The sequence below is a fragment of the Mytilus californianus genome, unplaced genomic scaffold (genome assembly GCF_021869535.1).
Source record: "Mytilus californianus isolate M0D057914Y unplaced genomic scaffold, xbMytCali1.0.p SCAF_7, whole genome shotgun sequence".
Lineage (NCBI taxonomy): Eukaryota > Metazoa > Mollusca > Bivalvia > Mytilida > Mytilidae > Mytilus > Mytilus californianus.
Genome location: NW_026262723.1, coordinates 78,672,950 through 78,688,866, shown reverse-complemented (window position 1 = coordinate 78,688,866; position 15,917 = coordinate 78,672,950). Strand labels below are relative to the sequence as shown.

Genomic DNA, 15,917 nt, shown 5'->3' with positions numbered 1-15,917 from the left:
TGTTCGCAATAATAAAAACATCGAAAACATTTAATAATAACAGTACTTTCTCTTTTTGTATATACATACTAGATCTTAATCAGTGTCATTGATACTTATTTCAAGAAAAAAATTGAAAGCATATTAAAGGTTTTTCAAAGAAATCAAAAATACTGAATCGCTAGTTTGAAGATAATAAACACTTCTCTATTTTTTTCAGACATCACGGATGACCGAATTTAACCATTTTTTCAGACATCACGGATGAACGTGTTTAACTAGATCTCATTCCGATACATCGAGTGCACATTATCATATGAACAATTCGACTTTGAACAAAAACAGTTCCTAAAAAGTTTAAAATAATAGTTGACATAACTATTTTTTCAAAAACTACCGTATCCTTTTTAATACACCTAGTTCTTATGTTAAAAACATTAACTCACTAGATATTTTTTAGAGATATTACATATTTTTCAAGCTATTTTTCTTTTCATTGTATATATGAGAATGAAAACAAGAGTCACTAAATTCTTTGGAGAGCTTGAAAAATCTTGTCTAACGGACGAAAAATTAGTCTGCTTGAAAAAGAAGTATTTATTAATTATATAAGTTAGTTCAATCAAAATTATATATTAATACCTGTGGGGAACCTGTTGGTAAGTCTGGATCATAAGAATTGCTGTACGGGTCTATTGTTAGCATTGTATTGATGCCTCTTTGTATTTTCGTCATTCCACCAGAAAATATTTTTACAACCAGTTTCGATGATTTTAATTTTAAGTACGTAACGGCAGTCGACTTAAATGTTTCGTTATTTGAAAACGAGTCTGCTGCCATTTCCATAGTATAAGCTACTTTATAAAGGCCTTTGTTAAGAAAAAGACTTGGAAGATCCAATTCTGCCTTCAGTCTAGAATCGATACTAGACAAGTCAATAGACGATGTTGTTGTACCATACTGCTCATCTACGGTTTCTACTGACCACTGCTTAACGTTCTGTAAAAGACTCCCACAGTCAATTCTTGTAACTCCAATCACACGTATCCTAGATTTTCTTTCAATTTCCTCGGGTTCCCAGAACTTGACATATTTATATTTTATATCAATTTGTGGTTTTGTACAGTCTATGGAAGAAACAACATGAAACACAGAATAATCTGATGTTGAATACGCATTGAAGGCATGTACTCTCACGTCGTATGTGTTCTTACTTGTGTATGTATGAGTAGCCTGAAGACTACTACCAGAAAAGGTCGATACATATGTTGCTGACCCCGCATATGAGCTACCAGAACAAGAAGCAGCGTCACCAAACATTTCAGCAATACCGTCTCCATAATCTATAAACACGCAAGTTTTTGTTCCAGGTTCAGCAAAAGAAATATCAAAGAGTTTTGTTTCATTTTCAGATGTTGGCTTTCCGTTGTCTGCTACGCTTACATCAAGGACGGCTTTCATTACGTCGATTGTTGTAGAAACCGATTTAGAATCTATTGGATTATGTGCCGTGATATCTACTGTGTAAGTGCCGGTCTGAAAGATTGTCAATAAAAATATAACGTTTATTTACGACGAGAAAGAAAATGTATGTTTGTTACGTCACAATGAAATATACCAAAATATGGTGTGTTCGAAGCACTGTTAGATAAATCTTCGTTAGGAACGATCAGAGCGGAAAAAAAATTGAAGGTAAAAATGTATAATACTCAGTGACCAATAAATTTAAAAAGCATTGTGAAAAGTTGTCAAACCCCTTGGTTGTAAATTTTTTGAATGCATTCCTTGTGCATGAAATTAAACAAAATTTATATTAAAGACGGGAACATTTATAAAATCCTTTTATTTACCAAATGGTTTTCTAATGAAACTTTTTCACTCAATAATCCCACTTAATTAAGAGAGTGTTTTATATCATCTATCCAAGTGGATATTTCATGAAGATAACCAAAGAGACAAGATGATCTGATTCATATCATCAATTTGAAAAATTAAACGAAGATGTCCATCGCAGAACATGTTGGCAATAAGTGGAAAGCTGACAAGGCAAAATGAAAATTAATGTTTTGTCATATGTTCTACTTCTGCGATGGACATCTTCGTCTAATTTTTCAAATTCATGATATGAGTTCTCCAAACGAAACATACTACAGTGTAGCTGGCACGGTTTAATTCGTTAATGTTTATATGGTCAAATGTTTATGACCTTTATTTTTCATTTTAACTATTTACTAGAACTTGAGTTCTTGCGGGGAATGTGTCATATTGAAAAGTAACATTTGCAGGGCTGATACTTTTTGGTCACTGGTTTTTCCAATACAATGATCCGATATGTTAGCAATGGTGCTTTTGTCAATGTAGAAATAATGAATTAGCTACAACACTGTTTATATCTTATTGCGATGGCTATTTTACCAACTTATTTACGAAAAAGAGACGATTTTTTCCTCCCATCATAAATTATCCTTTGTTGTACGGTGATTTCCTTGAATCCAATTTTACGTTGTGTATATTTCCAAGTTCTTTCGCTAAAACGTATCTGTAGTTACGTCCTCAATTTTGATGAACACAATTTAGTATTTTAAATGGTAAATCTTTGAGGCAAAGATGTCGTAACTATATATCACCATAAATTATGTCAGGGACCTTTTACAGCTTACTGTACGGTTAGGATTTGCTCATTATTAAAGGCCGTGTGGTGACTTTTAGTTGTTTATATCTTTGTACTTTTGTGTGTGTGCATAGCTGACGTATTTGCAGCCATACCACATCTTATTAATTTTTTGTATTTTGGGTTAAATTATTTCAACCATCTGTTTGGTTTTAATATAAAGGTGTCTTTCAATTGCAGAAATCTGCTAGTAAGTTTTGTATATGAATTGCTTTTCGAAGTCTATTTTTTAATTTGACTTTGACGACAAGGCATTGTAAAAAGTAATTGAATAAACAATATTTGTAACAATTGCACCTCAAATGAAGGTCTATGTTTGCAGATACTTGGAATTTTTGAAAAAAATATAATACTATATATTACCTCGTTAAACTGTATTTCGAACACATCTTCTGTTGTTTTGTTGCACATTATAACAACTGCTCCATTCGATGCTGTAATACTATAGTATACAAAGGTACCTGAAATACAGGTTTCCATTGCAACAACTCAATTCTAACTTTATTTAACGTTACTGAAACTGATTAGAGAATTTTCGGATGTTCAATGTTGAAAGTATTTTTCAAGTGAGATTGGAAAACTATATGTGTTTTAAATCCGTTTGATTGTTTTCTGATTTTGGATGCACTTGGGATGTCTCTGGATATTCATACGAAATGTATAGGGAGAAAAATGTATTAGTAATAACAAGATTTTTTTCAGAAGTTTATTTGAGATGCAAGTTCTTAAAAAATAAAGAGCAAAACTGGGGGTTCTCGGCAATATTTTCAAAGCATTGCGTAAACTTTCTTGTTTAATTTTTATTTTAATTGAATTGCTGATGATAAAACGTTTAATGAAAATTATAAAGATATATATCATTCATTATAGTTGTGAATACTTTACAAAAAGATCAGTGAATATCTATTTCAATATGTGGACAATCGTGCATTTGTTCGATGATAAATTTCATTTCAAGAAATTCAAACACATCAATTAAAGTTATGTAATGTAGACCAGTTTTCAGTCACACATACCCTCGGTTTTTGACATATGGAAACGGACTGGTCTATCCAACTGGAAAATGTCTTTATTTGATCCAAATCCATCTACATCTGGACCGTTGATTGGTATAAATTTTATAAACTTAGGTACAACAGCTAGCCCGACAAATTTCAAGTAAACACCACTCTATAAGATGAAATAAGGAATTTTAAAGTTATAGTACATTCTATGAAATATTTATTAACTAATAGAACTACAAGTATAAGCAAATATGATAAAATCTTGTTTCAATGCCTATAAAGGCAAGAAATCAAATAATCAATACGCAATTCTTTTAATGGGAGACAAAGATGTTATATGAATCAATTGCACGGTGGATATAAATTCCCCTGGATGTCTTTTTAAAGTCATATGAAACGAGTTTCTAGTGATTATAATGTTAAGGAAATTATTGATCTAATGCATGCATATATACTAAACTAAGTCCTTATTATATATTTTATATTTATTACGAATCCATAACGTATAATCGACAAAAATTGTTGTATTCGGTGATTGCTGATGGAAAACTTCTTATTAACTTTTAGGTTTTAGTAGTGAAGTTGACCATGATTTAAAAAAAACATAACACATAATCACGGAGCACGTTTATAATAAGTGTTTATTTGTTGTTCTGGGGCCTCGGTGGCCGAGTGGTCTAAGTAGTTACTACTGTAATCACTAGCCAGTCAACACTGAGGTTGTGAGTTCGAACCCCGCTGTGCGGGTGCACTCGACTCCAATCTTAATTGACTAGGATTGTCAGTATTCCTATTGAAGGTCGGTGGTTTTCTCCGGGCACTCCGGCTTCCTCCACCAATAAAAACTGGCCGCCACGAAATAGCCCAAAAGCGGTGCTTAAAAGTGGCGTTAAAACACCAAAAAATCAAAAATCAAATTTATTTGTTGTTCTTAAATTGGCCATACTTTCCCATCTGTTAAGTAAACTTTGTCATACCAGTTAATTATTTGGAGTAATAATAGATTTTCTTCCAGAATCGATTGATATTATCTTCCTTCCACGTTTTTTTACTTTTTACATTTTCGATCACGTTTTTTCCTTCGCACTTGCTTTGTGTGATTGCCTATTTTCTGTCATACTAAATCTGCTCATTTGTTTACCTCCCTTGAATATCTTTATTCTTGGTTAACCTACTGTAAGTAAGTTTGTTCAGCTCTGCTCTCACATTGTGTCGATACATTCTGTGTAATTGTAACGAAGTCGTGATACGGAGCGACTGAGGAGGATGATATACTATAAACACTTGGATTACAGTAGCCCTGATTTGATGGTATTTCTCACATATACATATCATATAGATAAAAGAAGATGTGGTATGAGTTCCACTGAAACAACTCTCCATCCAAGTCACAATTTGTAAAAGTAAACCATTATAAGTCAAAGTACGGCCTTCAACACCGAGCATTGGCTCACAACGAACAGCAAGCTATAAAGGGTCCCAAAAATGACTAGTGTAAAATCAATCAAACAGGAAAACCAACGGTCTAATCTATATAAAAAACGAGAAACGAGAAACACTTATAAACCATATCAACAAACGACAACCACTGAACATCAGGTTCCAAATCAAAGCTTAAGTATTTCATCACAAAAATATATATCTAGATATATACTTACAAATAGTTGGACTATTTTTGTAGATACCAGATTAGACAGTGTAACAGTAGTAACATAATTTCCATCAGTGGTATAGGTATGTGTAAATACTTGAGTAGATCCACTTGATGTGGTTAACCATGTTGCGTCTTTATATTCTTCTGTACCGTCTCCATAGTTGACTAGTAAGGTCGCACCTGTTGGAGCAGGTGTTCCACTATATAGGAAATTAAAGTTAATGGTGCCACCTAGAAAAAAATCATCGAATTATTTTTTTATTATAATATCTAGAATATATTTACGAACTTCTGATTCTTTGGGCCAACTATGGATTCTTTAATTTCGTGGATACTAATTTCCGTGGGTTAAGGAAAAATGTATTTTCGTGCATATTGATTTTGTAGATTAAGTATGCATACAAGCCTATAGAAATTTTACTTCATTAAACATTTAAATTCGTGGTTCACTTGCACTAATGAAATCCACGAAAATTGGTATCCTACGAAAAAAAAATACACAGGATGTTGATATTTCTGTTGTAAAATTGACGGATCTTTTCCTATTTGTATATTGGTTTCATTTATGGAATAAGTTCGTAATGAAAAGTTGTTACAACTTAAAAATAGGTATAACTTTTTATTTGATATGGAAAGGCTCTAAATGTAATACAAACTTACTACATAATTTCTTTTAACTTTTATGAACCAAAGGTAGATGTAAATGCTAGCAAATTTTATGCCACATGTTCTAGACCAATTTTAAAAGCAATCTAAGAATTCAAATTCCGGGGCTCCGTATATGCCCAATTAGATCAGTCAAGCCAGAAACGTATGTTCTATAAGATATAGTACCAGTATCGGCCCTACAGTTAAGCATTAGGTGAAGCCATTCTGGTGGGGCGTCATTCGCATCTATAATTAGAAATATTAAGTAGCATATACCTAAATTAAAATTTTGAGGATGATTTGAAGTAACATCCGGGTCTATTGTGATTTTCTTCTGGCATATTATGTCTTTGGTTGTCACAATTGTTTCCATAGTACTTTTAGCTGTTATTGTAATTGTGTGTGTTCCTTCCGTTGAATACGTTGCAACTTTAGTGTCGAAGCCGGAGGGACTAACTCCTGAAATAAAATTATTAATAAAATGTACATAATCCGGAAATTATTAAGAAACAAATATATTTTGAAATCTTTCTGCAGCTATTAAGGCTTTGATAGTGATGAAATGATTACAAATTGAATTGAAAAGTTGTTGGCCTATAATTTAAACCATTCATGCTCATATCTATTTAATTTGCTACTTTTATGATTTTTCTATAAGCTTAAAAGGCTTCAACTTTGAACTTGATCTTTGCAAAAAAATATCTTGTAAATAGAATTAAAAGAACTAAACTGACAAATTGTATTTTCCCTTTGAAAGAAAAAGAATGGTCTTCAATCTAAATATGTATTTTTGTTTTTTTTTTGGTTTTTTTTTTTGGAATATGCAGCCATTTGACAATCTATCAAATTTTGATGCGAAGTTTTCAATACTATATTCCTAAAATACATCATTCAACTCCGATCAGTTAAGTTTACAAATAACAATCACCAATCAAATGTGGACTAATGTTAAGTAAACCAAATCACCATATTAGCATATCAACGTTTTGTTTACAATTCTGTTCAATTTTGTCTTAATCTATATTTCATTGTCGGACAATGAATAAAAGGTATTTGTACAATCAGTTGATAAAATAAATATTCACATTTACCATATCGCATTTACTGAGAAGAATGGCAATATCTTACAATTCAGAGAACATGTTTTCCTATCTATTTGAACAAAAATACACTGATAACATACATCATTTTACAAATATTTTGTATGCAAAACTTATAAACAATTTTTTGGTTATCTGTAGTAAGTTGTTGTTAGAGTCTTGCATTTAACATAATCGGATATCTTTTTGTTTCTTATTTCAGTTCACATTTGTAATTAAATGTTCTTTTCTTTCAAACTGCGATTTACCGCTTATTAACATTACTGTGAGTGAAAACGTAATGAAAAATATTTTTTTCTTTCGTTTAATAACTGTATACATACCTATTCTATTGCCAGATGTAGTAGCAGAACCATCGCCTAGATTCCAATCCAGCGTTAAGTCTGCTCCAGTTCCACCTCTCCTCATTTTAACATTGACATTGACAGGATCCCCAAAAGCTGCATATTCCGGATCCGGTAATATCTCAACATCCTCTATCTTCTCAACTACTTTAACATTTCCATTCAATATCAGATGGCTGATAACGTTGGATATGTTAGCTGTAATTGTATACGTTCCAGATGGAGTGGTTTCTCTAAATTCATGTGTGTATTGTTGATTGACGTCAAATGGAATGGTTTCACTTTTCCCATCTCCATAATTAAAAGACACCGATGCTTCATTCGGATCCGGATCACTTGGAACACTCTTACTAAATGAAAGTGTAACTGTCGCCGGTGGCAAAAACAAGACTGGGTCAGGAGATATACTCATTACAAGGTTCTGAATCGGTGCGATTGCCAATAGTCTGAAAATTTGGGAATGTGAGTTGTAAAGATTGGAAATTTTTACTTCCACGTTAAACCATCCAAGTGAAGTAAATTGGTGATTTTTAGATTGTGCTGGTGTTGCAGACCATAAAGGTATAGAAACTGAATCATCAGGTCCGCTGTCGTCGTATTTCCAATCAATAACAACACTCGTGCCACCAGTGGCATCAACGGTAAATGTCACCACATCATTTTTACTAATAGTACCATAACCTTTGACAGGGTATATGGAAACACTAGAAGTAATAGATGGACCAGTTATTTCCTCTTCAATTCCAAATTGTATTACAATCTGCTCATTGCTAACCAGGTTAAATGCTGTTAGGTTTAGTGGGTACTGTGTGATTGAACTTCCTGCACTCAAAGATTCGGATGATGCTTTATTAAAGTATGGATCTGTAGTGAAGGTTCGTACCTGTGAATCATACTGTAAAGTAAACTGAGGGCTTGATCCAGCTGTCCATGTCCAGTCGATTGTAAATGTGGAATCTTTGAGAGCCCCCGTTTTTACGAGTTGAAGGTTAGTTATCCTGAACTGTGTGTTAAAAGTTGCAACAGATGACATCTGATTTATTTGATTGGCGCAAACAACAGATATTTCATATGTACCTTCCTCAGTAAATGTATAATCAAAGGTTCCGCCTGGTGGACTTGTTATATCGTCAGTTGTTGCTATGACAACTCCATCTTTCTTCCATGTACATGTGTAGTTCGACCCTGTTGTCATTGATATGGGTATAGAGGTAGTTTCCCCTACAACTGCTAAACTATTAACCAGCGCAAGATTTCTTATTCTATCTTGGACTTGTACAACGGTCGTGTTACTCTTGCTACTCATTTGATTAAAGGCGGTTATCGACACATTCATTTCACCAACGGTATTGTAAGTGTAATCGTATGTTGCATCAGTTGTATTTATAGCTGTACCATCACCGAAATCCCACCAGTAAGTAACGTTTGTTCCTATAAAATATCAGCAACAATTAGTGTTATTGACATAATATATCATTATATTAATATACTGGAGTGTAAGAACCCAGGTAATCCTGTAATGTGATTGGTTACCTAAACAGGGGATCCCTGTAAAGGAAAACAAAAATAAAAATGGCAATTAGTTTTGAAATCTCCAGTATAATTCAATTGTCATCTGGGCTTCACAAGGGATATGGGCTCGTATTCCCTGTCAATGGCCTATATGCCCATATCTCCTATGAAGATCACGAATGACATATAATGTTCACATAAATATGTATGGTTAAAGGCCCTTTTTATGAACAACGAGTTAACCAATAGCAAGACTCGGAACACGGAAATGAAAAAGTTTTGTTGTCCCCTAAAAAGTAACCTTTAATCAATAACTATACGACTTTATTTATCGTTTTGATATACATATTGTGTTACGTTTTACCTGTATGTGGTAATAACTGGAATGTAGTGACCAGTCCTTTCTCTATATACTGTGGAATATTGGTGATAGCCATATCAACTCCCTCCATAACATTAATCTGTGTGGTGTTACTTTCTGATCCAGTAATTCGTTTGTTACTCACTGTAATACTTATATCCTTGACACCCGAGGTGGTAAATTTAACTGGGATGTATGCATCGCTGCCACCAGATGTTATGGCTCTTAGTAAATGTCTCTTCAGTGAGGAAAGTGGACTGGCATTTGAGGCAATTGCAACGTCAGTAGATTTAATGTCCGTTTCACTCGTATTTGCAGATACTGCATTCAGTCTGCCTACAGTAGCTTTATATCCAAGGATATAGCCATTTTCGACTTGAATGTAATCGGCTGTGGCGTCTATAGGGATATAATTATACCCAGATGCAATGTTATGTGTTACAGTTCTTACAATATTGAGATTTGTTCTCTGAGTACCGTCGTATCGGGTAGGTGTTGTATCACATGTACTAGAACCTGATGACCAGCAGGACATGCTTGATGGACAAAACTCTTTAGATATACATGATCTTTCATGTATACCACTACATCCACTTGAGCAATCATTCTTATCAAAGCAATAAGCAGGTGAATTACAAGCTGGTGACATAATCTAGAAAAAATACATCAGTTGAAATTTAACGGTAACGCAAATTTTGTTGGAAGCCCTATTTTGCTATTCACTGTTTAATGACGTTGACGAGTGCTATAAGAAGGACCAGCTAACCCTTCCTGAGAACCGGAGTTTGACCCTGGTTCTTTGTGGGGTTCGTGATGTTTAACCTTTATTTTCTAAGTAGTGATTTTCGGACTTTTTCTATGTCTATAAATAAACTCATCAAAGATACCATGATTAAAATTGTGTACACCAGGCGCGCGTGTTTTATTATTTATTTTTTTTGTCTTTCAATCTTTACTGAATATTTACAGTTACACTGATTCAGTTGTAAATTGTGAGATTCTAACAACACTATGTCGTATTTCTGAACAAATAATCAAATCATACTCTTTCTAGACTTAGGGCGATTTGATGCTTTATACATTGTATAGACACAATCATATGTTGTAGACCGTATTTGATCTCTAGATGTCTTTTGTTTTTGTTTCGTTGGGTTGCTGTCTCATTGTCGTATATTCCCCAGCACCTTTAATTCGTATCGAAAGTGAATAAGTTGGGCAAATCTGATTGTGTGTCCATGAAATGAATATATTAAACAAATAATTTTAATCAAAACAAAAAGTAATTCGGAAGTAAGCTATGTATTGTTTTCAGACTCAAGTAGGTGATGTCCTTCCTTCAAAGCAAAAATTCACAAATCAAAAATATGTTGATTTTATAATTGAATACCTTTAACAGTAATGTATAGTGGTGAATAACATTTTATTTAATTGATTGATAAAAATTGTTGAGAAAATTTCTTAATAAAATATTATAGTTTAATGTCACTATGTTTCATCAATATAAGGTTATGACCCCCGTCAGCGAACCAAATGATATGTCTCTTTATTGCGTGTAAATATATGTTCAATGTTCACTGGCTATCGACCAGACACTTAAAAAACTCATGTCAATTCAAAACATGGGAACAGAACCAAAACCATCCACGCAGAACTATAAAAACCCGTCTAAAGTAAGCATGGTCTGAATAAGCTTTAAACTCATGTGTGGGATAATAAAATAAGATAGATTGTGTAAACAAAGAATCGTTTATATCTTACCAAAATGTCGATATTACCAGGGACCTCAGCGTACGCTTCAAATCCGATGACTACACTCTTATACATGAATTCCGAAGCTGGCATCACAATAAAGGATGTTCCTGTTTCACCCGATACTAATGGTGTGCCTCCTTTTGTCGGAATAGCAGGCCCAGTTATATATATTGGCGGATCTGCATAAAACAATACAGTTGTTGTGTATCATTTTATTGATCTATAGTAGGATTCACCGAAATTACTTTCATGAGAGAAAGACATGGGGAATTGTTCATTCATTAAGTTTTTAGAAATTTTCTAAACAAAAAAAAAGGAAATTAAAGACTTCAAATTTATAATATAATTGTAGTATAGGCTAAAAACATGTAGGAAAACATCCTTTTCTCTAAAAATTCAAATTCCAAACTGAGTTATTTCAACTATACTTAATAAAATCGCTCCGTGGACGTTTGGTTTCGCATTATTTAATCGTTAAAGATATTTATAGAGCTTAATTTTGACAAAGACCTAAGTATGGCTACCCTGTACTGTTTCTCAAATTATCGTGCAAATAAGACACAATTATCAAAATCAATCTTTTAAAAAATACACAAAAATCATATTTAACCCTAATATGGCTTATTTCAAATGTTCCCCTATTCATTTGTGGTTTGTACAATATTTGAATTACCTGCAATGGAGAATGTAGATTTCAGTTCAGAATCTTCAGAGTACTTCAGTTCCAAATAAGATCCTTCCAATACACTGACAGTACAGAAATCTTCCTCGTGAGTAGCCATGTAGGCCGGACAGGTCAGAGTATAAGTCTTCACAGGGGAATCTATCATTACTGATGTTGTCGCTTCCTTCTCCTGGGATGTAATAATCAAAACAATTGTCAAATATACTGTTAACAATATTTTATGGACACATTTGATTTATACAGATGTGTACATTCCTGTTATGAGACTTGCAATATGCATTTTATTCGACTTATGATACCTTGACATATAAGACAATTATTGTTAAAGATAATAACAGACTTTAGAAAACATGTATTTTATTGTATCTATGCATTGATGAGAATAAATTATCTATCATTATTTTTTTATTGTTTTATTACTTTAATCTTCTTTCAGTGTAAGCGGATTTAATGCAAAAGATGAAAATGCCCTAAACGAAAAATAGTCCGATTTCGGAAACAATAACTCAAATTAATGACAGTCAAAACCAATCTGATTAAAGTACAGTTCCTCTGTCCGCGCTTTGCTTTGTTAGAAAAGCTTGGACACAGGATCTGACTTTGAACAGATTGAGTCAAAACAAATTAAATGAAAACAACGTTTTATAAATTTTGTGCCTCCGAATTTTTCTTGTAAAACAGTGAAAATTACAAATATTGTTTAAAAGGAACAATTTATTACATACCATTAAAGATTCCATCTGGTCATTTCCGTAAACTGACACTTTATAATGACCAGGCACGTGATATCTTCTTTGCCACATGTTGGTAGCATTTTGGTCGGTTTTACCTGCGCCATCATCATAATCCATCTTGAAGGCCAACTGGGCTCCGCCTGATAATATGTTTGCTGAGAAAGTAACTTCATCGTGATTTTGGACAACATTACTGCCTGCACTCGATGTCAAAGTGAGACCTAATATAGGAGGGGCTGCAGTGAAGACGCTGACATAGTCTTTACTCCCACAGTCTTGTCCTACGTCACCAGAACATTTTTCTGTACATTTTGTGTTGGTATTATCTTTAAACGAAATGTCTGGCAGTGCGTCTCCACAAAAACAAAATCTTCCTAAAAAAAAGTCATGGGTAATATAAGCAAGCAAAATTATGGTTGTATATAGTCATCTGCAGATTTTGGCAATATAAATTATGAAAGATCTGTATAATTTAATTACTTTAATTATAATAAGATATTTTAGTTGGTTAAAAAAAATCATCAGTAGTTTCGATTCTCCGTCCAGATTTTTAGCATACAAATTATCTAACAAATAGGTCCTCAGCCCAGATGTAAAATTCATGAATGAATATCAAATATCTATCTCTTTCCTTTATTGCATACCTTCAGCTATTGCTGCATAAGAGAATTTAAAACTGCCACATTTTGCTGCACATACAGTAGGCGTTAGTGCGCCCGGGTCAAAATCGCCCGGGTTCCTACTGAAATATCGGCGTCTTTTGTTCTCTTTATAACATCCTATGCCTGCTAAAACTGAAATATTCAAATGAAAAATATAACAATCACAATGAAATAAAATGAAATACTAGTACAAATAGAATTTAGACCTATGTGGCATTACGTTTACCTTTGAATCAAATCGTTGGACTTCATTTAAAAAGAGAGTAAATACAAAAAATCGTTGAAATTGAAATAATAAATTTTTCTAACAAACAAACCAAAACGTTGTGGTTGGGTATCTATGAAGGGCCATTCGGGTCATTGTTCATTTTGTTACACGTATGCTAGAAGAACGTGTAACAGCTCGTTCACGTACTCTAGAGGTACACGTAACAGGTCGTTCACGTACCCTAGAGGTACACCTAACAGTTTGTTCACGTTCCTAGAGGTGCGCGTAACAGTTTGTTAACGTACCCTGGAGGTACGCGTAATTGTTTGTTCACGTACCCTGGAGGTATGCGTAGCTGTTTGTTCGTGCAGCTAATCGCAACAGAAAACCTGACATCACTTTCCCTGAATAATGGATTATCTGTGTCAACATCATTTCATTATTCAATCAAATTCCGCCTAACATTCAGGAGAAGCAAGAAGGATGGAGTATACGAAAAACCTTGAAATGATTGATGATAACTTTTCGTCACTAACGGGATCTGCATACAAAACCTCTCTAACGCAGGCATTAAAATTTCGTTTTACATTATTTAAAAATGTATTTGCATCCTCCATTTAAAATGTTGTAAGAAAGGCCTGATTTAATTGGTCAATTAGTATTCTCCAGCAGACGAGTTCATTGTGCATAGGGTATAAAGGTTATTCCGCATACGTGAACAAACAGATACGTGTACCTCTAGGGTACGTGAACAAATACTTACGTGTACCTCTTGGGTACGTGAACGACCTGTTATGTGTACCTCTAGGGTACGTGTACAACCTGTTACGCGTACCTCAAGCGTACGTGTAAAAAAAAAATTATGACCCGAACGGCCCTTCATAGTTATCAACAACTTAGACGATTGAAACAATGATGTAAACTTTCATTTTTATGGACAAACAGTGAAATGTCAAACACCCCTTAAATTAAACGGCAAATTTCTCACTTTAAAAAAAATAATAATAATAAGTTTTGTTTATGTAATTGGGGTTCAATGTTCAATAATAGTGACCAAAGTCATTACCGAAACCAGGAATTTGTTTATTTTAATTATGACTATATACTGTACATTATACTTACCACTGAGAGCACTCTCTGCCGTAACAACCTAGAACAAACATTGTATGCTTATGAATTGACTTGTTCATGTAAAAAAAGCTAACGTGTAAATTACAATTTTTTTTCAACTCTTCAGAAAAGAAATAGTAATAAAATTAATTCGAGGACGTTCAGGCGAGTAGGGCGTTTTGTGACTTTCTAATAGAAAAATAACCGAGAGCCGATCAAGTACAAAACTTTGGAAAATTAAAATCAAAACAACGCCGGCATGATTTAAGGAATAAAATAAAAACCAAAAAGTAATACTAATCAAACTTATGTTGTTATACCTTGTCCTATAAGGTCACACCCATAGTCAGAGGGTTCGTCCAAACACAGCCCTCTAAACACAATTAATACTATTAAATATAAAAATAAGAAGATGTGGTAAGATTGCCAATGCGACAACTCTCCACAAGAGACAAAATGACACAGACATTAACAACTATAGGTCACCGTACGGCCTTCAACAATGAGCAAAGTCCATACCGCAAGGTCATCTATAACAGGCCCCGAAATGACAAATTTAAAACTATTCAAACAAAAAAAATAACGGCCTGATTTATGTACAAAATAATGAACGAAAAACAAATATAATATACAGCAACAAACGACAACCACCGAATTAACACCTATCACAGACTATTAAAGTCGACACTCAAAATAAAGTTTGACTATTGAACACCTCAAATAACCCCTTCAGAGGCATCCTAGTCAACTATGAGGAAGATGTCGGTATATAAGTTGCATGAATATCACTGAATTTGTGCAAATAAGCATGATGACCTTTTTGTTTTTTTAAATATGTATGTGAATGAATTTCATTTTTATTTTAGACATATTACTTTGAAGTTTGAAAATATTAATAAATTCAAATTGAACGAAATGTATTTCAAGTTCCTTAAAATTCTTAACATCAAAATAAGACAAAATAATCCTTAATATGTGTCACCGATTTTCTTTTTGAAAATACACGGGATGTATATTGAAAATTCTAAACAGTAAACCGTTTGCATTTAGGGCCTAGGTGAATTTTATTATTTATGAAAAATAAATACTTACAAATATCAAAAAGTAAAATCCTAGTTTATTTTTCATGTCTGGTCATTCCAATGTAAATGTGATTTCTGTTAGGTAAAATCAATCCTTGTTTTTCAACATGAAATACTTGATCAATTAGACAGCCAATAAGAACCCACATCAAAACACCACTCTGTCAATACCGTTGTATTAAATCTATATTTTCTCTATGTCATTTCAATAGCACTATCGATATTTTAATTCTGGTCCGCTGCTTTTACGCAGAGATGCCAACTGAAACGGAACTGGGCTAAATAATATACTACAAATCCATATTTCAATTCAAATATTGTTTGTATTGGAATTGATGAAATGAATAAAATATTTCGTTAAAACCATCGCAAAATATGATCATGTATTATATCATATTTTCATTCAAATGT

General features: G+C 33.3%; 1 protein-coding gene across 2 annotated transcripts in view; it reads right to left on the bottom strand.

Moving 5' to 3' along the window:
• The window catches only part of LOC127710243 (uncharacterized), a 51,384-nt gene extending 35,722 nt beyond the window's left edge, over positions 1-15,662 (bottom strand). For both annotated transcript variants that reach the window (XM_052216011.1, XM_052216012.1), the window contains exons 1-13: positions 15,517-15,662; positions 14,437-14,464; positions 13,089-13,238; positions 12,436-12,818; positions 11,699-11,879; positions 11,032-11,204; positions 9,277-9,925; positions 7,380-8,831; positions 6,233-6,415; positions 5,313-5,539; positions 3,667-3,820; positions 3,014-3,111; positions 622-1,515 (exon numbers count right to left, since the gene is read on the bottom strand). In XM_052216011.1, coding sequence (XP_052071971.1) covers positions 622-1,515; positions 3,014-3,111; positions 3,667-3,820; positions 5,313-5,539; positions 6,233-6,415; positions 7,380-8,831; positions 9,277-9,925; positions 11,032-11,204; positions 11,699-11,879; positions 12,436-12,818; positions 13,089-13,238; positions 14,437-14,464; positions 15,517-15,552 — 4,608 coding nt within the window. In that variant the 5' untranslated portion in view covers positions 15,553-15,662. The remainder of the gene's footprint in view (positions 1-621; positions 1,516-3,013; positions 3,112-3,666; positions 3,821-5,312; positions 5,540-6,232; positions 6,416-7,379; positions 8,832-9,276; positions 9,926-11,031; positions 11,205-11,698; positions 11,880-12,435; positions 12,819-13,088; positions 13,239-14,436; positions 14,465-15,516) is intronic.
• Between the last annotated feature and the right edge of the window lie 255 nt (positions 15,663-15,917).